We start from the raw sequence: 21,317 nt of genomic DNA on the forward strand, positions 1-21,317 counted from the left end.
CATGCTCTTCCCAACTGAGCCAGTCAGGCACCCCTAGCCTTCCTTTCTTTTAATAAATACCGGGGGCAACTTGCTGGTTTAGTTGGTAGACCATGAGACTCTTGCGGATGGTGAGTTCAATTCTCTTTGGGCATGAAGCCTACTTTAAAAAAGTACTTATTGAAAACCTGTGATATGCAAAGTACTGGTATAGGCCCTGGGGATATAGCAGTGAAGAAAATAGGTATTCTCTTGGAGATCTATCTTAGGAGAAGGAGAATGATGTCAAATGAACACAGGTGGGATACATTCTATTAAGAAAAAAAAAGGTAAGTGTGGGGGTAGAGAGTGAGAGAGAACTTAAAAGCACTCTCTGATCAGTGGTCAGGAAGCAGTAAGGGTGTTAGTCACATGGATATCTGGGAGAAGAGCTTTCCAGGGACATGGGAAGACCTTGAGGCAGGAACTAGTTTGGCACATTTGAGGAAAGTGGGGAGCAATGGAGCTGGAGTGGAGTGAGCCAGGAGGGAAGTGTTGGTAAAAGAGGTTATAGAACTCGTTAGAGGCCAGGGCATGGAGGACCCTGTTGGTCATGGTAAGGACTTCAGGTTTTTACTCTGAGTGAGACTGAAAGACCCCGAAGGCTTGAAGCAGATGAATAAAATTATCTGATCTAGTTTTTAATTTTTTAAAACAGGAATGCAATGGCTGCCTTATGGTAATCGGGCTGGAAGGGATAAAAGCGGGGAGGTAGGGAAACCAGTTAGGAAGTAATAATCCAAGCACAGGATAATGGTGGTTTGGACTAGAATAGCAGTGAAAGAGATGGTAAGAAATTGGATTCTGGATATATTTCAAAGGTAGAGTAAATGAGTTTTACTGAGAGATTAATTGTTGGTATAAAACACAAAGAGGAATCAAGGATGACACCAATGGGTTTGGCCTGAGTAACTGGCCTGGGGTGGGGAAAATAAGTGGGAAGCAGATTTATACAGTGGTTGGTAGATCATGGATTCAGTACTGGACATAAATTAGACGTTACATATTTTCTTAGACATTACAAATTATGATAGCCAGCCTCCAAGAAGGCTCCCAATGATCATCACCTTCTAGTATTCACACCCATGTGTACTTTCTTCCCACATTGGATCAGGGCTTATTTGTGTAACCAAAAGAATGCTCTAGAAGGAACAGCCATTGGCTTCCAAGTCTAGCTTATAAGAAGCATTGTAGCTTCTACCATGGATCTTTGTTCTAGGGAAAGTCAGTTGCCATGTTGGATGACAGTCAACCCTGTGAACAAGCCCACATCTTGAGGAACTGAGACCTCTTACCAGTAGCCACAACTAACTTTCTAGCCTTGTGAAAAAGCCATATTAAAAGTAGATATTCCAGCCCCAGTCAAACCTTCAGATGACTGTAGCCCTAGCCAACATTTGACTGTAATCTTATGACCCCTAAGCCAGAACCACCTGGTCAAGTGCTCCCAAACACCTGACCCACAGAAACTGTGAAGGATAATAAATGGTTATTGTTTGAGGCCACTAAGTTTGGGGGTAGTTTGTTAGGCATAATTGATTAATAATACAAAAATCCAAGTGGAGATGTCAAGTAGACAGTTTGATCTGTGAGTCTGGAGTTCATAAGAAAGATTGGGCCTGGTGTTAAAAATTGGGGATTCATCAGCATGTAAATTGTGTTTAAAACCATAGGCCTGGATAAGATCATCTAGGAAGTGACTATATCTAGAAAAGCCATTAGGTTATTCCCCTATTTGGAAGGCAGCAGAACAGAGAGAAAAGAAATATGTCTCAGGAAAGATGGAGTTTTCAACTGTGTCATATGTATAGTTCCTGGATCAAGTAAAATGAAGATAAGGAATTGACCACTGAATTTGGCAGCGTGGAAATCACTGATGACCTGCATAGTTCCACGGAGTGGAGGGAATGAACACTTAACTGGAACAGGTTTAGGAGAGGAATTAGAGATAGTAAGACTGTTCTCGTGAAGAGTTTTACTGTAATAAGGAGTAGAGCAATGATGATACTAGAAGGCATTGTGAGGAAGGGAAGATAGGGTTAGCTTGCATTTTTCTGTTTTTCTTTTGCTTCTTTGTCTGCTTGCCTGCATTAGGTGAGATGATATGTACGAATTCAGATGAGTATGATGTAATGGAGAAAGAAAATCTGATGATGTGAGAGGTGAGGGGAGCAACTGCAACAATAAAATCTTTTAGTAGGAACAAAGAATGGGATTTAGTGTACAAATGCTGTGTAGGGCTTAATTGAGACTCTGATTATTCATGGTGTGTAGAGAAAAGACCACATGTTGATGGAGGTAGGAAATGTAACTCATGGATGTTCTTTACTGATTGCTTCTATGTTTTCAGTGAATTAAGAAGAAATCATCAGTTGAATGTGAGGAGGGATGCTGGATATTTGGGGAGAGAGGAGTGAGGACAAAGCATCTTTGGTTTCTCAACCATTTCAAGGTCCTTCCCACCTCAGGGCCTTTCTGGTCCTTTTGCCTGGAACTCTTTGCCATACATATTTGCATGGTTAACTTTTTCTTGTCAGCTCAAATACCACCTCCTTAGGAAGGCCTTCCCAGACCATCCCATCTAAAGTAACACCTCACTTTCCTCCTCTGGTTATTTTCTATCACATAATTCTGTTTTATCTTCCTCAGAGCACTGTTCATAGTCTGGAATTTTTTATTTTTTTAAAATTTTTAATTTTTAAAAAGATTTTATTCATTTATTCATTTGACAGAGAGGGAACACAGCAGGAAGAAGCTAGAGAGGGAGAAGCAGGCTCCCCAATGAGCAGGGAGCCGGGGCTCGATTCCAGGACACTGGGATCATGACCTGAGCCAAAGGCAGATGCCCAACGACTGAGCCACCCAGGCGCCCCTGGAATTTTTTATTTATTTGTTTTCTCTACCTAATCCTAACTAGAATATAAATTTTCATGAAGTCAAGAATTTTGTCCTTCTTGTTCCTTAGCACTGAAAACAAAACCTGGTAGGTAATAGATGCTCAGTAAATATTTGTTTAAAGATTTTTAAAATTTCTTTGTCAGAGAGAGAACACAAGTGTGGGGAGCAGCAGGCAGAGGGAAAAGCAGGCTCCCTGCTGAGCAAGGAGCCCGATGTGATGTCAGACTTGATCCCAGGATGCTGGGATCATGACCCGTGCTGCAGGCAGTTGCTTAACTGACTGAGCCACCCAGGTGTCCCAATCCTCAGTAAATATTAATGAATGACTAATATAACATTACAGCAATATTACCAAATAAGTACTATTACCACCATGTTACTGTCCTAGAGGGGTCAAGTGGTTTGCCCAGGGTCACACAACAAGTTTGGAATAGAGGGGTTGAGGGGGTCTGTGATTCAAAGCCAGGCAATCTAGCACTAGAGCCTGCCTTCTCAGACACTATACAGAGGAGCATCTAGAAAAAGATACTGACTTCTGGCTACTAAGATGTTGAGAGCTTGACCAATTAAAAAAAAAAAGCAGGCCTATGGTTGTGCCCCCAATTTATATAGTTTAGAGCAGTCTCATTTCATTGATACTGTAAAAATAGGAAGCTTAAATGTCGTAAATGCACAAAATAGATTTTAAAAATACAGTCGTCAAGGGGCACCTGGGTGGCTCAGTCTATTAATCATCTGACTCTTGATTTTGGCTCAGGTCACGATCTTCCAGTCATGAGATGGAGCCCCGCATCAGGCTACTGCTGGACATAGAGCCTCCTTGAGGCTCACGCACTCACGCACACACACTCTCTCTCTTCAAAAAAAAAAAAAAAATAGGGCACCTGAGTTGCACAGATGGTTGAGCTTCTGCCTTGGGCTCAAGTCATGATCTCCAGGTCCTGGGATCGAGCCCCATGTTGAGCTCCCAGCTCAGCGGGGAGTTTGCCTCTCCCTCTCCCTCTGCCTCTCCCCCTACCTGTGCTCTCTCTGTCTCTCTCTCTGTACCTGTCTCAAATGAATAAATGAAATCTTTTAAAAATTTTAAAAAATATATATGTATATATATACATAGTCCTCAAATTTGAAATCTCATTAATAAATAATTGTTTGTCTTTAGCTGTTCCTTTGCTTTTTCTCCTCCCTTTCTTCCTTTCTTTCCTCTTACCTTCCTTTCATTCCCTGGGGAGCCCTAGGACTGCTCCACGATGGTGATGGTAATGGTGGTGACAATTTGGATAGGTAAGCTATTTAGGAACTACAAGCAGTGTTTTGATGACTCAGGTGTCACGTTTCCCATATGAGCCCATGACATGGCTGGCAATCCTCTGTGGAATGTTGACAAGATGGCAGGCTGAAGCTTGTGGTTCCTGAGTCTGGGGTGGCATAGCACGAGTGAGTGATTGCTAATTCCTGATAATTACAAGTATCACTACTTTAGGAGAAATCTAGGCAACAAAGGTTTCTCAAAATTTTAGTACCTATGCAGTGCAACTTCTCTATTTTGGTTACATTTGTCTTAATACCTAAGCCTCCCTAATTAACATGGCTCCTTGTTCCTAGCTCATGTCAGTCAGATTTTGAATTTCCATTCATTATTTCCTTTTGGGCTGCTACAACCAAATACCACAGGCTGGGTATCTTATAAATGACAGAAGCTTATTCCTTGTAGTTTTGGAACCTAGAAGTGCGAGATTAGGGTGCCAGCATGGCTGTATGAGGGCCCTCTTCTGGGTCCCACATTTTTGCTTATTTACTCACACAGTGGAAGGGAGTGCTAAGCTTTTGGGTTCCTTTTCTGTGTGTTTTATTTTGTTTGGGTTCTTTTTTTTTTAAGATTTTATTTATTTATTTTAGACAGAGAGTGGGGAGAGAGGCAGAGGAAGAGGGAGAGGAATCTCAAGCAGATCCCTGCTGAGCTTGGAACCCGATGCGGGGCTTGATCCCAGGACCGCAAGGCTATGACCTGAGCCCAAACCATGAGTTGGATGCTCAACCAACTGAGCCACCCAGATGCCCCTGGATTCTCTTTTATAAGAACGCTAATCCCATTCATAAGGGCTCCATCCTTCCAACCTAAGCACTTCCCAAAGGCTCCACCTCTTAATATCTTCAGATTGGGCTTCGGGATTTCAACAGATAAATTTTGACACAAACATTCAGACCGCAGCACTGATCAAACTGGCTTCCAGTATTCTCCACTTTTCTTTCTTCCTTCCATCCTTTTTTTTCATTTCCTTCCTTCCTTCCTTCCTTCCTTCCTTCCTTCCTTCCTTCCTTCCTTCCTCCCTTCTCTTTAACTTAATATTTCTTGAACATTCACTTGCTATGAACCAGGCATTTGGCTAATCGCCTTGCTTGGTATAGCTCATTTTATTCTCACAACAAGCTCAAGAGGCAGGCATTATCATTATCCACATTTTACATATGAGGATCCAGAGTCCCAAGGTTGAAGGAACAGAGAGCTAACATGGGACAGAGCCTCAATTTAGACCCAGACATCTTACTCCAAAGCCTTTGAGCACAACCACCACACACTCTTCCTCTGCTTCCCATCCACTGTCAAAGGCTGCACACAGAGCAACTCTAGGATCAGCTAAGCCCAGAAGTCCCAGAGGATTCTTTCTTCTTCCTCTTTATACTCATTGCTTATAACATTACAAAAAAAAAAATCTGTTCACCGTTCAGAAAGTATAAAAGTAAAGATAGAATACTAATGTAAAAAAACCCAATTTAAAAACAAAAGGTGTCTAACAGGGTAGGGAAGTAACCACATTCATTGGGCGCTGCATACCTACAAATGGAATTATTAAAAGATGTGCCCACAATTCCTTCCTCTGACTCTGTCATTTGAAGACAGGGAAGTTAGGTAAATATGCATGAAAAACAAACACAAAGAGACTCAGAGACAAGCTAAAGCTAATTATAGCTTTATGGATCTAAATTGAGATGTGTTGATTCAGTTGAATTTAGTAGAGTGACTGGTGGGGTGAGTTTGGACCAAAAAACAAAACAAAACAAAAAACCAAGAGGAAGTGAGTTCTGTCGTGGAGTTTTGAAGAATGAACAGTATGGTCTGACAGTTGGAGAAGGTGTATCACACAATTATATAGTGATAAGTCTCTCAGTTAGGTTAGGGAAGAGATTAATATGGGGCACAGGTAAGCTTTTCTATTTTTAATCAGACTAATGTTTATAGACCAATTTTCCTAAAATAATAATTAAATAGCTGACATCTTAAAGTTCTTACTATATGCCAGGTGTATACACATATATGTATATATGGTTTATATACATATTATTATATGTATACATATTCTCATAGCGATCCTATGAGGTACTTACTTTTATGACCCTTATTTTACAAAGTGGTTAATTGAATTGCCTGAGGTCACCCAGCTAGTAAAATGATGAACTCAGTCTGTCTGATTCAGAGCCTGAATTCTTATCCACTATGCTACCTTTCTAATTTCATTTATCTAGAAAGGGTATTCCATACGGCATAGCAAAGAATTGACAATTCTCAATTAAAAAGCCATATTACTAAGATGTAATAAATTTCATTCTCTAAATATCTCTTGAATCTGTTTACCTTTCTCTACCTTGACTGGCGTCACCATAATCTAAACCGTCCCCGCATCTTACCTGGACAATTGCAGTAGCCTCCTTCTTCCACTTTTGCTTTCTTCCAATCCTTCTTCAGAAAGAACTTTATAATACACAAGTAAGGCCATGTCCCTTTCTCGCTTAAAACACTTCCATGGGCTTCCATCTCTCCATTTGCTTCAGTGTTTGCCTCTTTCATTAGACTGCAATCGCTATGAAGGAGGTAGGTGACTGTGCCTGTCTTGTTCAAGTGTTGTATTTCCAGGCGCGCCTGGCTGGCCAAGTCGGAGGAGCGAGCAACTCCTGATCTCAGGGTAATGAGTTCAAGCCCCACGTTGCGTGTAGAGATTACTTAATAAGCTTAAAAAAAAAGTGTTGCATTTCCAGCATCTAGCCTGGTGCCTTGTACATAGTAGAAGCTACATAAATTTTTGTTGAATGAATGGAATCTAAGTGATCCTTAAAAATAAAAAAAAAATATTACTCATTTACATAGGAAATGGGTTAATAGGGGATAGGGGATGGGGACATTTTAAATAGGGATAGATTTTTCATAATTTGTAATTACATAATAACCTGTTTATTTTCTCATGCCCTTTAGCCTGTAAGCTCCTTAAGGGCAGGGACCATGTCTGTCTTGTTCCATACTATATCCTAGCTCTATGTCAGGTTCACAGAAGGTAACCAATGAATATCTATTGTACAAATAATTTCAATTACCAATGTGAATTGGAAGCTGATGAATCAAAGATGACAAATAGTACTGATAAGGGCAGAATTGGAACAGGAAACTGTAACCATAGTTATGGGAGCTGTGGAGCATGACACTTTTTTTATTCATTCAGTAAATATTTATAAGGCCCGTACTACGTGCCAGAGTCTACTAGGCAGTCTCCGCAGTCATGTAGCTTCCAGTCTAGTGATAAATAAACAGGCAATTAAAATTCAATGAGGGTGCCTGGGTGTCTCAGTTGGTTGAGTGTCCGACTCTTGATTTCTGCTAAGAACTCAGGGTGGTGAGGTCAAGCCAGGGCTCAGACCCATGCTCAGCAGGGTGCTTGAGATTCTCTCTCTCCCTCCGCAGCAGCCCCCCCCCCCCCAGGAGCATGTGCTCTGTCTCTCAAATAAATAAATACATGTTTAAAAAAAAAAAATCAATGAGAGAAATTTCCCAAGGGAAGGCAGGAAGGGTGTGCTTCAGGGAACATTCAGGAGGGGAGGACATTTAACCCAGACTTGGGCTGTCAGGATGTGTATGTCTAAATTGTTAGTAGCTAAAGTGAGAAGGTATGGAAAGTGAGGGAGAGTATTTGTGTGTGTAAGACCCCAGAGGCAGGAGAGTCACTGGTAGGTTCTCCATACCCTAAGTTTCCTTGTTCACATCCTTTCATGCAACAAATTTTATTTTATTTATTTTTTGAAAGGTTTTATTTATTTATTTATTTGAGAGAGAGAGCGTGCTCCAACAGGGGGGAGGGGCAGAGGGAGAGGTTGAAACAGGCTCCCTTTGGAGCCCTTTGTGGGCCTCAATCCTAGGACCCTGTCATCATGACCTCAGCCAAAGGCAGACACTTAACCTTCTGAGCCACCCAGGCGCCCCACATGTAACAAATTTTATCAAGTCCATACCATGTGCCAGGCATCATTAGGCCATTATTAAATTTTTGTCTCAAAAATAGTTGTTGAAAAATGTAAATATACATATGCACGTATAATTTTAAAGTCATTAAATTTAAACTTTTTATTTAAAATTTTTTTTCTTTCCCTTGTCCTTTAGGAAGACACGCTTCTGGGCTGGGCACTGCCCCTCCCCCTGGAAAGTGCTTTGTAGATGCTCTATAAATGTTTACTGAATTAATAAATAAATGCGTGTGAGAGTACCTAATCTGACCTCAGAAAGTAAAAGCCTTGGATAGTTGTTTGTCAATAGATCTTTCTTCCTATGATGGAAATGTTCTACATCTGCGCTGTCCGATGATACCGTAACCACGAGCCACACGGACTATCGAGCACTTGAAAAGTGGCTGGTGTGATTAAAGAACTCAATTTTAAATTTTACTGAATTTTAATTTAAACTTAAATAGAGACACGTGACTCGTGACTACCAGATTGGACAGCTCAGCCTTAGATGGTAGTACAGTTCAAGTAGTGTGAGCTTGGCACTGGAACCCGGTAGGTTTCAAGCCTCCACGCTGAAAAACAGAGATTGTTAATAAATGGTTATAAAATGTCTGGATTCCGGGCTGTTGAATGCCACCGACAGTAGTAAATATCTGTGCACAGTGGCAAGCCATAATTAGCACCTCAGTCACTGAAGACTAATAAACCTTGCGTCCTGGCATCCTGACAGACACCCACCCAACCCAGCGCCGCAGGGTAAAAAGGTTGAAGGTCGGGGAACTCCACCTTAGCCAGGGCGGCGTGCTCGCGGCAGCCTGGATCCCGAACAGCCTCATGGACTTTGTAGTTCAGCATGCCAGTGACATCACTACCTGTGTGTCACCATGGCGTGACCCTTTGGGTCAATTTCCGGTATCCTGTTGCTCTCTGGGAATTGTAGTCCATAGGTGCCTGCTAGACTTGGGCTCTAGGGGTCTGGAAACTACAATTCCCGGCGGGCTCCGAGACCCACGACGCAGTAGTTCGCAGTGAGCGGGCGATTGCCTCGTCAGGTGTAAAGTGTGCTTCAGTGTTGTGGGAGGCCTATCTGCCCCCCAGACAGAAGGGAAAGGTGGTAGTTACTGCTTTGAGAGAATCACCGAGGTCACTGTCGTGGGTTTGCAGAGTTGCCGGGCGGTGCCATGGCGGTGAGTTCTGGCGGGAAGAGAGTCTCCTCAGCCCGGCGCTAGGACGTGGCTGATTTGTCGGCTTTTGCCAGAAGCTAGGGGCTCCCTGTGGTAGCCGTTGTCCTGAAGGGAAAAATCCTTCTCTAAAGAAAGGGAATGCCTTGACCCCACGCTAAAGATGTGAATGTTGTGAGGATGTGCCTTTTCTTGCTAGCCTTTGAGCCAGGGACTAATATCTTTACCTTTACACCCTACTTAATGTTACGTGTGTTAATTTCACCGAAGTGTCTAAAACCTATTTAGAGAGAGAGGAGTAGTAACCTTGTTCCTCCTTTTAACAAAAAATTATTGAGCACTTCCCCGTAAAACAGTCACAAATCTCTACATCCATGGTGTTTACATGTGTGTGAGAGAGTTATGTACTAAAATATACGGTAAAATATGTCAGGTGCCTGTAAGTAGTATGGAAAAAAATAGAGCAGTGGTATAGAAAAAAAAAAAAAGGGGAGACCACTAAGTGTGAGGTGGGGAAGGGTTGCAGTTTTAAAAGGATGATCAAGGAAGTCTTTGCTAAGAAGGTGACATTGTGGCAAACAGGAGGTAAGGGAGCAAGCCAGGCAGCTATATGGAGGAGAAGATTTGCAGGCATAAGCAACAGTGTGAGTGAAAAGGGTAACGGACTGAGCCACCTAGGTGCCCTGGGTATGGACAACTCTTTAGGAATTTTATAAAGGAGAGCAGAGGAATGTGGTAATAGGTGAAGGTCAAAAGAGGACTTTTTTTGTTCTTTTTTTAAAGTTAGAAATTACACAATGCTAGGAATTATCCTGTAGAAATGAAAAATTGATGTGCTGTTCCTGAATAGAGTAGAGGGGATGAGATCAGGTGCATCAGTGGAGGGGTTAAGCAGGACCACACTCATCTATGTAACAGGAAAGAAGACAGATTATATGGGTACACGTGCATGTGGGTAGGCAGATGTGATGAGGAAGACTGTGAAAATTTTCTCTTCACTTCTTTTTCTCATTTAATTAAGAGCCAAGATTACCAGCTAAAAGTAAGGATTTGAAAGGAAATGATGGAGGCTTTAGGAGTGAGGCTTGTTTAGGACATTACTGTCAGTAGAACTTCCTGTGATGAAAAAGTTCTATATTTGCACTAATTTGGTAGCCATTAGCCACATATGGCTGTTGAGCACTTGAAATGTGGCTGGTGCAGTGGAAGGACTGAATTTTAATATAATTTTAAAATTAGAAAGTTACATGTGGCTAGTGGTTACTTTATTGGACAGTATACACATTAAAGTTTGAGAAGCACTAGTCTAGAAGGAGTAAGTAACTAAGTGGATTTCAGAAATTAGTAGTATTGCTGGGCGTCACTTGACAGTAGTGGACATGAATTTAAATTGAGGCCAGTCAGCATGGTTGAATTCTTATCTCCTGCCACTTTCAGCTTATTGATTAAAGGAACAGAGCAGGTGCATAGGAGAGTTGGAGTTTTGCCAGGCAAGAATGGTAAAGAAAATAGTGAAGGAGTGATTATATAGATGGATTTAAGGGATGGAGATAAGGACTTGGTATTGGAGGGGCCTAAGGATTAGTGAAAAAAGGTCACAATCAATAGGTCCTGTTGGGGTTGAAGAATTATTGGCGTTGGAATTCTAGTAGAGTTAAGACCAGTGATATCAGTAACTAACATTTATTATGTGTCATGCTTTGTGTTTAGCAATTCATTTGAATTGTCTCATTGAGTCTTCACATTAATCTATTTGAGTTAGGCACTCTTATTTGCAGTTTACAAAGGAAGAAACCCAGGCTTAGATTGCTTAACTAACAGGTCCGACTTCTCATAACTAGGACATGATGAAAGTGGATTAGAACTCAAAGAGATTGACTCATTTCTCAGTCACTATGCCATCCTGCTTTCCAGGAAAACACATCCCTTCTGAGTCCTGGTCCAGGGCTTTTTTTTTCTGTTCCAGGTTGCTCAATGACTTCCACCAACCCCATACCCCCACGGTGATGTCCTTAGCTAATGTGGAATTTGCAGGTCGTTCTCTTTTTTTTGGTGTTGATGGGAATGGGCTTTCAGTTTGAAAGACTTCAATACATTTTTTTCTTCTTTTTAAGATTTTTATAAGGAAACTGGCAACATTTCTGGTAGATATGATTGTTTTACTTTATTCACTTCTTGGCCTCTGAAAATATTCATGTTTTACACTGTCATGATACTGGGTTGATGTTAAAGTTCGTTTTATTGGAAAAATCCAATAAGAACTCCCTTTAGAAAGAATAAGTAACGATAAAAATAAAAAAAAGTACTGATTGCTTATTCTGTGCCATGCATTAGTGTTTTACATAATTTTTCATCAAAACAACCCTCTTAAAGTAGGTGCTATTACTATCCCCATTTTACTGATGTGGAAAATAAGGCATCAAATCTACTCAGAGGAGGAACTGGAATTCATTTGGTGCCATTCTGGAGCCCATTCTCTTAATCATCGTGCTACCCCCAGTTGTAAGCTAATTAGGAAATTTCTTTTACAACTCTTCCCATAAGGAAAGTTTTCTCTTTCCAGAGGAAATCTTACCAAGTGTCTTACGACAATGACCATGTGATAGCATGTATAGAATATTAGTTTTTATTTTATAATCGAATATATAAATACCAAACTGTGATTTTCTTCATGCCAGAGTAGTAGTTATTTTTTAGAGCTTTTGACAGTTTTAATCTCTTCTAGTTATATATCAGACTTTTAGAGGGGGTCTGGGCATGTGATATAATAAACATAATAGCAACTTAAAAAATGTTGTTTTTAAACTTTCATTTGAAAAATTTAAATAGTGAACAAAACAGAGATAATAATAGTATTAGGTACTTCCATATACCCATCGCCCAACTTCAGTAATTGGCAGTTCAGGGCCACATTGTTTCATCTATCCCTCTCTTGGACCTTGCCCCTTCATCCCTCAGGATTCATTTTATGCAAGTTCCAGGCACCATATGTATGTGTTTGACATATTTTAGTATAAGGTTTTTATATCAATACACAGTTTAGTAAGTGTATATGCTACTACAAGGTAGGCATAATTTTTATTCTCATTTTATAGATAGGTAGAAAAATGGAGGCTTAGAGAGTTTAAGGAATTTGTCTAGGGTTCTTGAGCTAGTAAGTGGTTGAGCTAGGAGGTGGCCAGAGTCCCAAGAGAAAGTAGAAATAGAAGGCAGAAGATGAGGGGTTTTGTCCAACTTGATCATTTGCTGATATGGTGATCTTCTGAGCTTCAGATTTATCATCTTTGAAATGATAGCTGTTTGCCCACTTGTTGTTAAGATCAAAAAAGTTAATGTTCATAAATTTTTAAGGTGCAGGATACTATGAGTATACGAAAGAGTTGTTATCTAGTTTAGAGAGTCTTTACTGGGGATGATTTTGTCCCCCTGAGAACATTTGGTCTGGAGACTTTGTCTGGGTGGGTGTGTTGCTGGCATCTAGTGGCTAGAAGCCAGGGATGCTTATAAGCATCTTACAGTGCACAAGGCAAAAACACAAAAAATTATTTAGTCTAAGCTGTCAGTAGTGCCAAAGTTTAGAAACTCTGATCTTGGCAAATAACCTTTTAACTAATTATTATAACCAATTGTCTAGTTAAATAGCTGGTGAAGAAATTAAGGCTCAGATTGATCAAGTGACTTCCCAAGGTTATACAACAAATTGGTGCTGGGGCCAAAGTCAGATTTCATTACAACTCACTTTGATGTTTTGAGGAGCAAATTTTTTCTGAGAAGCAGAAACCTCAAAAAAGAGTTTTTGTGTATTTAGTTTGCTCAATAACAATAAAAAGAAACATATAGTTCTAAGTAATTTGTGAAGACTGTTGCTTTCATGTTCTTCTTTAAAGTGGGTGAAATAATCATTTTTTTTATTATTAACATATAATGTATTATTTGTTTCAGGGGTACCGGTCTGTGATTCATCAGCCTTACACAATACACAGCGCTCACCACAACACATACCTTCTGCAGTGTCCATCATCCAGCCTTCCCATCCCCCGACTCCCCTCGTATCCAGCAACCTTCAGTTTGTTTCCTGAGATTAAGAGTCTCTTATGGTTTGTCTCCCTCTCTGGTTTCATCTTGTTTCATTTTTTTCCTCTCTTCCCCTGTGATCCTTAAATTCCACATGACACAGTCTTTTTTTTTGTTTTTTTTTTTTCTTAAGGAGGAACACTTTTTTTTTTTAAAGATTTATTTTATTTATTTGACAGAGAGAGAGACAGCCAGCGAGAGAGGGAACACAAGCTGGGGGAGTGGGAGAGGAAGAAGCAGGCTCCCAGCGGAGCAGGGTGCCTGATGCAGGGCTCGATCCCAGGACCCTGGGATCATGACCTGAGCCGAAGGCAGACGCTTAATGACTGAGCCACCCAGGCGCCCCATGACATAGTCATTTTTAAGCAAAAGATACTTGTCCTGTAACTTTTTTGTCTGTGGCATTGTACTTGGAGCTGAGGTGACTATGAACGTTCTAAAAGTTGCTGTCTGCCAGGAGTTCACAGGTCAGCTGGGTAAATGTCTTAGGGATCATTTGGGTACATGCAAAGGAAGCCAACTCAGGTTGATTAAAGAGGAATTTAGTAATAGTACAGTGGGATTTGGTATCACTCATGACCCTAGTGTAGGAGGTAAAACTAGGCTTCATGAACTAGGCTGCATTGGTATAAAGTATGTTAATATTTATAATATTACATTTATTTGCCAAATACATATATTAAGTATATTAAAGTTTTATTAATAATAATATCAACATGTTAATGCGGAATAATAATATTAAATATATTAAAGTTTTTCCTTAAACTTTAAAGTTTGTTTTTTATTTCTGATTTTGAAATAAATTAAAATATTTTTGTGAGCCCCTATAGGTTAGAGAGTTTAAGGAATTTGTCTAGGGTTCTATAGGTTGCCTAGACAAAGAGTTCTATAGGCAACCTAGGCTTTTATAGGCAGCCTAGGCACTTTGCCTATTCTATTTACAGGTTAAGTCAGCTGTTAGGAGTTGTACAGGCTGTTTTTTATTTATTTTTTATTTTAAGATTTTACTTTTAAGCAATCTCTACACCCAACATAGGGCTTGAACTCCCAGCCCTGAGATCAGGAGTTGCATGCTTTATTGACTGAGCCAGCCTGCAACCCTGGAGTTGTGCAGGCTGTTGTAAGGGCTAGGTGGAATCTTCTGCCCAAAACTCCTTTGCTGGAACATAGGTCCTATCTAACTGGGAATTCTAGAAGAATACATTTAACTACCTCTAATGCACTACCTGAAATAAGACTGGGCTTTTGTTGCCGAGGAAGAAAGAGAAAGGACAGGCAGTGGGTAGGTGATCTGCTGTCTCTGCCGTACCTTATTTTCAAATGGTAGTCTTTGAATATTACTATTGAAAACCGGTTTGCATGTATGGAAGTAGAGACTTGTAACTTACAAGTTACTTGTTAGAGGAGGGTTTTGTAGTAAAAGGAGCAAAGGATCTGAGGGTCTGAATGAAGGTGGTTAGCAAAAATGGACAGGAGTGAGTAGATGAAGGCCCTTATTCTTTCCTGGAAAAGGAAATAACTTTATGCAACCGCACTTACTTTTATGGAAATTCTTGGGAAAGAGTCCAAATTGCTTAGTGCCTTGATTCACATATGCACCTAGTTCCTAGTCTGTTATTTTTTTTATGGCCACAATATGCAAAAGTGGGCAATGTATTATTCACTTCTCTTTTAAAATCTTTAAATATTCAACAGCTAGTTGTTGAGAACCTGCTATAAGCTAGACCTTGAGGATATAATGAGAAACAAATTACCAGTCCCCTCCATGAACAAGCTTCAGTAGTCCTGTGAGGAAGACAGACAGACACCAGCACCACTGTGTGATTAGTGCTGCCATAGGGGAAATATTGGTAGGTAGGAACATACTAAGAATGGCATATCATAACCTCTTGGTGACCAGTGCAGGTGATTAGCTGAGACCTGAAAGATGAGTGAGCAAGGCAAAGAGATTGGTGATGCATGAGGGCAGAGAAAATACTTTGAACAGAGGCTCAGGTGAGAGAGGGAGCTTGGCACATTTGGGAAAATGCAGATACCTTAATGGGCCTGCAGTGTGGGAATGCAGTGGGGGAATGAAAGAAAGGGAAGGAGGGTGGGATCTTTCAGAGATTAGACAAGAAGGGACTGGGGTGCTGGGTTTTACAGAATAGACTTTATCCTGACAGCTACAGAGAATCTCTGAAAGGGAAGTGACTTGATCAGATTAGTGTTTTGATACCATTTCCACTCATAGCAATTATGATTCGGTCAGGATTTATAGAAACAAAAAATTTCCTTGTCACTTACATTTTCCTTTGGTTACTGGAGAAACTTTTTATGTCCATGATTTTTTTTTTAAGATTTTTTTTTTTTAAGTAATCTCTATACCCAACGGAGAGCTTGAACTCACAACCTCAAGATCAAGAGTTGCATGCTTTACTGACTGAGCCAGCCAGGCGCCCCACTTTTTTTTTAAAGTAATATAAAATATATGTATACATATATATTTAAGTAAGCTCTGTGTCCAATGTGGGGCTTGAAGATCAAGGTCAAGAGTTGCATGTTCTACTGATTGAGCCAGACAGGCTCCCCATTGGGAAGCATTTTTTAAATTGTTGTTTGAAAGGAGAGAGGGAGGCACAATTAAAGGAAACTGAGTTGCAGGTGTTAGGTGACTTGGCTAGGTCACCTGTTTAGTAGGTTGTCAAAGTATGAGTAGAGCTCAAGGGTGCATGGCTGGCCCAGTGAGTAGAGCATGCAACTCTTACCTCAGGGTTGTAAGTTTGAGCTCCATGTTGGGTGTAGAGATTTCTTAAAAAAAAAAAAAAAAAATCTTAAAAAAAAGTATGAGTAGAGCCCAGATATTTTCTCATTTGAAAATGCTGCAGAATCTGGGAATGTTAGCATATAAGAAGGGGAAGAAAATCTAATTTCAGTTCAAATAACTTTATACCAGAAAATAAATTTTAGGAACTAAAAGTAAGTTTCAAAACAGAATTAGATTTGTGGGTGGTCCATTGGCATCCAGCTTTCACACTTGCCTGTTCTGTAAGCGTTCATTCCACTCCAGCTTCGGCACACTTCCTTTTAGCAGCTAATTTTTTTTTTTTTTCTACAGAATCACAAACTGAGAGAGAAGCTCTAACCTTGCTTTTTTTTTGGAAATAGGGTGATCATGCGTGTGCTTTGCTTTCGGTTTCAGCCGAAATGGAATGATGATGGCAATGTTGCCATGTAGATCTAATATTACTAGAGACAGTCTTGCTATTCTCTTTTTCATTTTAACTTCATATTAATAGTCTATTAACCATTTGGAGAGAAGTTCTTTGTCAGTTCCTTGAAAGAAACATGTAGATGACTAATGCTCACTTAGCCTTCCCACTGGGTCCCAACATCCTATTTTGGTGGGTATTATTGCATCTTGGCCAGCAGGTACTGCTCCATCCTGTACTTTCTAAGTATTTATACATTTTAAATAAATAGGAACAGTAAGTGTTTGACAACAGTATCTGTTTTAGTATATGATTTTTTTTGAAAAGTGCTTCAGAGTTTTTTATATATTTAAGTAATTCATTAACCATCACTTTGAGGTTTAAAATAGACAGATTGTGATAACCCTTATTTTTAATCGTGTTTGTTTAAAATTCAGGATAACCATGGAAAAATTACGTCTTAGGAAACAGCTCAGTTCTCTGTGAACCTACTTTTTTTAAAGCAAGCCTGTCAAATTATAGAGTGGATTATTCTCTCTCTTTTGTGTCCAATAGGAAAGAAAAGGAACAGCCAAAGTAGACTTTTTGAAGAAGATCGAGAAAGAAATCCAACAGAAATGGGATGCTGAGAAAGTGTTTGAGGTCGATGCATCTAATGTAAAGAACCAGACTAGGTGAGTAATACTTTGGGAAGTTCTACGCCTTGTGTTTCCAAAACCATTGGCTACAGGAACCACTTTGTGGAAAGGATAAGGCAGATTGTATTTATAATGTGTGAAACATGCTAAAGGAGGTAACTTCTACTTTCTGCATTTGAAATTAGGATCCTCTTTCCTTTGGAATTATTATTATTATCATCATTATTATTATCATTTTTGAGTGAGCACAGGGTGCCTGGGTGGCTTAGTTGGTTAGGTGTCCAACTCTTGATTTCATTTCAGGTCATGATCTCAGGGTTGTGAGATTGAGCTGCACATTGGTCTCCATTCTCAATGCAAGAGTCTGCTTGAGATTCTCTTTTTCCCCTCTCCTCCTGCCCCTCCTTCTGTGCTTGTGCTCGCTTGCTCTTTCTCTCTCTCTCTCAAATAAATAAATAAATAAATAAATAAATAAATAAATAAATAAAATCTTTAGGGAAAAAATAATAAAGCAAGTTGTATGCCCACTGTGAGGCTTGAACTCACGACCCTGGGATCAAAAGTCACATGCTCTATCAGCTGAGCCATCTGGGCGTCCTTTCTATAGAATTCTTCTTTTTTTTTTTAATGAGTTTATTTATTTATTTGAGAGAGAGAATGAGAGAGCAAGAGAGCATTAGTAGGGGTAGGGGAGAAGGAGAAGCAGGCTTCCCGCTGAGCAGGGAGCCTGACCCAGGGTTCGATCCTAGGACCCTGAGATCATGACCTGAGACGAAGGCAGACGCTTAACTGTACAATTCTTAAAGTTTTTTTTTTAACTAATATTTTATGTATTTAGACAAAGGAGAATGTTTTGAAGTTTTGTCTTTGCTGACTGATGAAATCATTCTATTAGAGATTCATATTATAGAGGTAATTACCTCCAGAGACACAAAGTATACAGTTTAAAGGATTTCTGTATTTGAAGGTCTTATTTCATAAATATTGTATTGCCTTGATGTTAAGCATCAGTTGTAAGACAGTCCACAGATAATGATTATGATATTGGGAAAAACAAAAACTAAATAACTGCCCCAAAACAGTACTGTAATAAATACATGCATCTTTTATAAGATGCATCTCAATTTCAGATATGTTGAAATGTAGAAAAATGTCTTCTTATAATGAGGAAATACATTGACAACAATTATAGTAGTAGCTAATCTCGAAAAGTTATTGTTCAGTATGCAAAGGCATTAGGAAATAAGCCATTTTTAACATGCATAGTATCATTTAATCTTCTTAACCCTTTAAGATTAGCAATACTTTTATCCCTGTGTTACAGATGAGAAGACTGAGGTACAGGGAGGCTAAGTAACCAGTTTAAGGTTACTAGGCATTGACAGGGTCTGGACTACTTTTCAGGACTTTCTCATTTTCAAGTGTATCCTCCTTGCTGCTCAGCAACACTCTAATGAATTTTTTCTTTTTCTTTCTTTTTTTTTTACAACATTAAGAGTATTGTTGTAATGTAAAGTCTCTGATGTTACTTAACCTATCGTTTGAAGCTTTTGTTGGTTTTAGAATTTGGGGCAATTTTAGGTAATTTTAAGTTACCAAGAATCAACTGAAAAAGCTGCGTTGTTTAGTGAAAGAAAATGAACTGAAGAAACTTAGAAATGTAACATTGAGTGAAAATTTTTTGTTTCTAAGTCATCCCTACACCCGTTGTGGGGCTCGTAATTATGACCCTAGGATCAAGAATTGCTTCCTGTACTGACTGAGCCAGCCAGGCGCCCCAATATATGATTTTTTAGTGAAGCTCACAAGTGAGCAAAATAAATGATACATTGTTTAAGGAGACAGACATACATATAAGCTATTCAAAATCAAGGAAATGACAAAAGTCACTTTCAAGATCGTGGTTATCTCTGGTGGGAGAGGGGTGAGGAGCACACAGTGTAGTTTCCGTGGGGCCAGCAGTTGGATAGTGTGCCTACAGGTGTTCATTTTATTGTGCTGCATGACATGTATGTTTATTATACATTTGATTCGTAAGAGAAGAGAATATAACATAATAAACAGCTTCAAAAAGGTGCTTTTTAACTTAATTTACCATGTATCTTGTAATTCTGAGGATATTTTATTTCACCTGACAGACTTTGAATTGCTTTATAAATATCTAATGAAGGCAAATCTTGTTTAGTCACTAAAACATTAAATTAATCCAGTTTCCTAAGAGTATTAAAATTATCTTTAGTAAATTATCTTTACTTAGCATTTTAGCTTAAGTTAAACCTCCAGTATTTGCTCAAGGATATTTGTTTCTTTGATATCTACCTATAAATATCTTATTCTTTCTAAATCAAAAGTAAGTTTGAATTTCAGAGGGCTTTTAATTTCCAGACTTATAAATTTAATTTAATTTTTATTTTTAAAGATAGAGAAAGAGAGAGCACGAGCAGGGGTGGGGCAGAGGGAGAGGTAGACTCTCTTCTGAGCAGGTGCTCCATGAGGCTGTCCATCCCAGGACCCCAGGGTCATGACCAGAGCTGAAGGCAGATGCGCATAACTGACTGAGCCACCCAGGTGCCTCTTAAATAATAAAATTTAAACAAGTTGTTTGTAGTACACATTCCCTTAGCCCCACCCCTTCGTTGTAAAAGGAACTTAACATTTTTTTCTCTGTACTTTGTTTTTTACATGATTGTTTTGCAGCAAGGGCAAGTACTTTGTAACCTTCCCATATCCGTATATGAATGGGCGCCTTCATTTGGGACACACATTTTCTTTATCCAAATGTGAGGTAAAGTTTCCTCTGTGTTTAATATAATGGGGTGGAGGGTCTTTGATAAATACTATTTTGAAGAAAATGGCATATATAGAATTTATTTTCTGTTAAGGGAACTTAGAATTCCTTAATTTTAAACATAATTTTAATATTTTACTTCTATAAGATATTCTTATATTTAATTTGTATATGCAGTGTGTAATAAGTATAAGTAATTCCTAGGATGGTGAAAAGACAGAAAAAAGGACTAGTGGGCAGAATTTTGGAATGACTTCCTTCTAAAGGAGGAGAGGAAGAAGAAAGCTAAACTGATGATCTTTGTGAAAAGTCAACATTTTGTATTTTTCTAGCATTCAGATTTATAATTTAAATTTAGTTTGCTTTCTATAGTTTGCAGTAGGATACCAGAGACTGAAAGGAAAAACTTGTCTGTTTCCCTTTGGTTTACACTGTACTGGAATGCCTATTAAGGTAAGATTGCTTTTGGGATTGGTTCCTACTCTTTTTAGCTTAAAGCAAATGTAATGTCCAATTTGAGAGCTTGAAGTAGGATTTTCAGATACTTTATAATGCCGTGTTTTTGAAATGAGTTGAATTATTGTGAAAATTAATTTTTAGAAGATATTTGAAGAAGTGCATAGAGGGCACACAAAAAGGTCTAAGTATCTCTAAGTAACTTTGCTATCTCTGTTGGTGACCTTACATATTCATATTTCAAGTTAGATTATAACTATTAACAATAAAGTAGCGTGATATTTTGTGCACATGATGTATAGGATGTCAGCATCAAGTAAAAAGCTTTTTTTGTGTAACAGCTTTTTTTTAGTTGTGTCATATTTTCATCATGTTTGCAAAGGTCTTCATTTGTCATAAATGTGTATTAGGAATAATTCTCAGTAAAGAAGGGGCCAGACAATGAGAGTTGAAAGGATTACCTAAATACAAGAGGATTGGGACATTTAACTCCCATTTCTTTTGCTTCTCCAACCTTTTATTTTGAAAAATGTCAAACTTGCAGAAAAGGTAAAAGGTTAGGACAATGAACACCCGTATACCTTTCACATGTAGATACCAAGTATTAACGTTTGCCATAGTCGCTTTAGTTCACACACATGTAATACGTGCACACTTTTTTCTCTCTTTTTCTATGAACTCGTTGAAAGTAAGTTGCACCCATCATGTCGTGCCACCTGCAAGTACTTTAGCATGCGTCTTTGGAGGTCAAGGGCATTCTGCCTCAACACAGTCTCATTGTCCCCTTGGAGAAGTTTAAGTTCGTGTG

At 39.2% G+C, this 21,317-nt stretch overlaps 1 protein-coding gene across 4 annotated transcripts in view; it reads left to right on the forward strand.

Moving 5' to 3' along the window:
• Positions 1 to 9,187: 9,187 nt before the first annotated feature.
• Positions 9,188 to 21,317, forward strand: part of LARS1 (leucyl-tRNA synthetase 1) — a 68,001-nt gene continuing 55,871 nt past the window's right edge. The window contains exons 1-5 of one of the 4 annotated variants that reach the window (XM_040622272.1): positions 9,188 to 9,368; positions 13,305 to 13,459; positions 17,183 to 17,301; positions 19,963 to 20,050; positions 20,426 to 20,506. In XM_040622272.1, coding sequence (XP_040478206.1) covers positions 13,457 to 13,459; positions 17,183 to 17,301; positions 19,963 to 20,050; positions 20,426 to 20,506 — 291 coding nt within the window. In that variant the 5' untranslated portion in view covers positions 9,188 to 9,368; positions 13,305 to 13,456. Of the gene's footprint in view, positions 9,369 to 13,304; positions 13,460 to 17,182; positions 17,302 to 19,962; positions 20,051 to 20,411; positions 20,507 to 21,317 lie in introns of those variants that run through there. The other 3 variants (XM_008691436.2, XM_040622273.1, XM_040622274.1) reach the window with 3 other exon arrangements.

This window comes from Ursus maritimus, unplaced genomic scaffold, assembly GCF_017311325.1.
Source record: "Ursus maritimus isolate PB19 unplaced genomic scaffold, ASM1731132v1 scaffold_5, whole genome shotgun sequence".
In the NCBI taxonomy this organism is placed as follows: domain Eukaryota; kingdom Metazoa; phylum Chordata; class Mammalia; order Carnivora; family Ursidae; genus Ursus; species Ursus maritimus.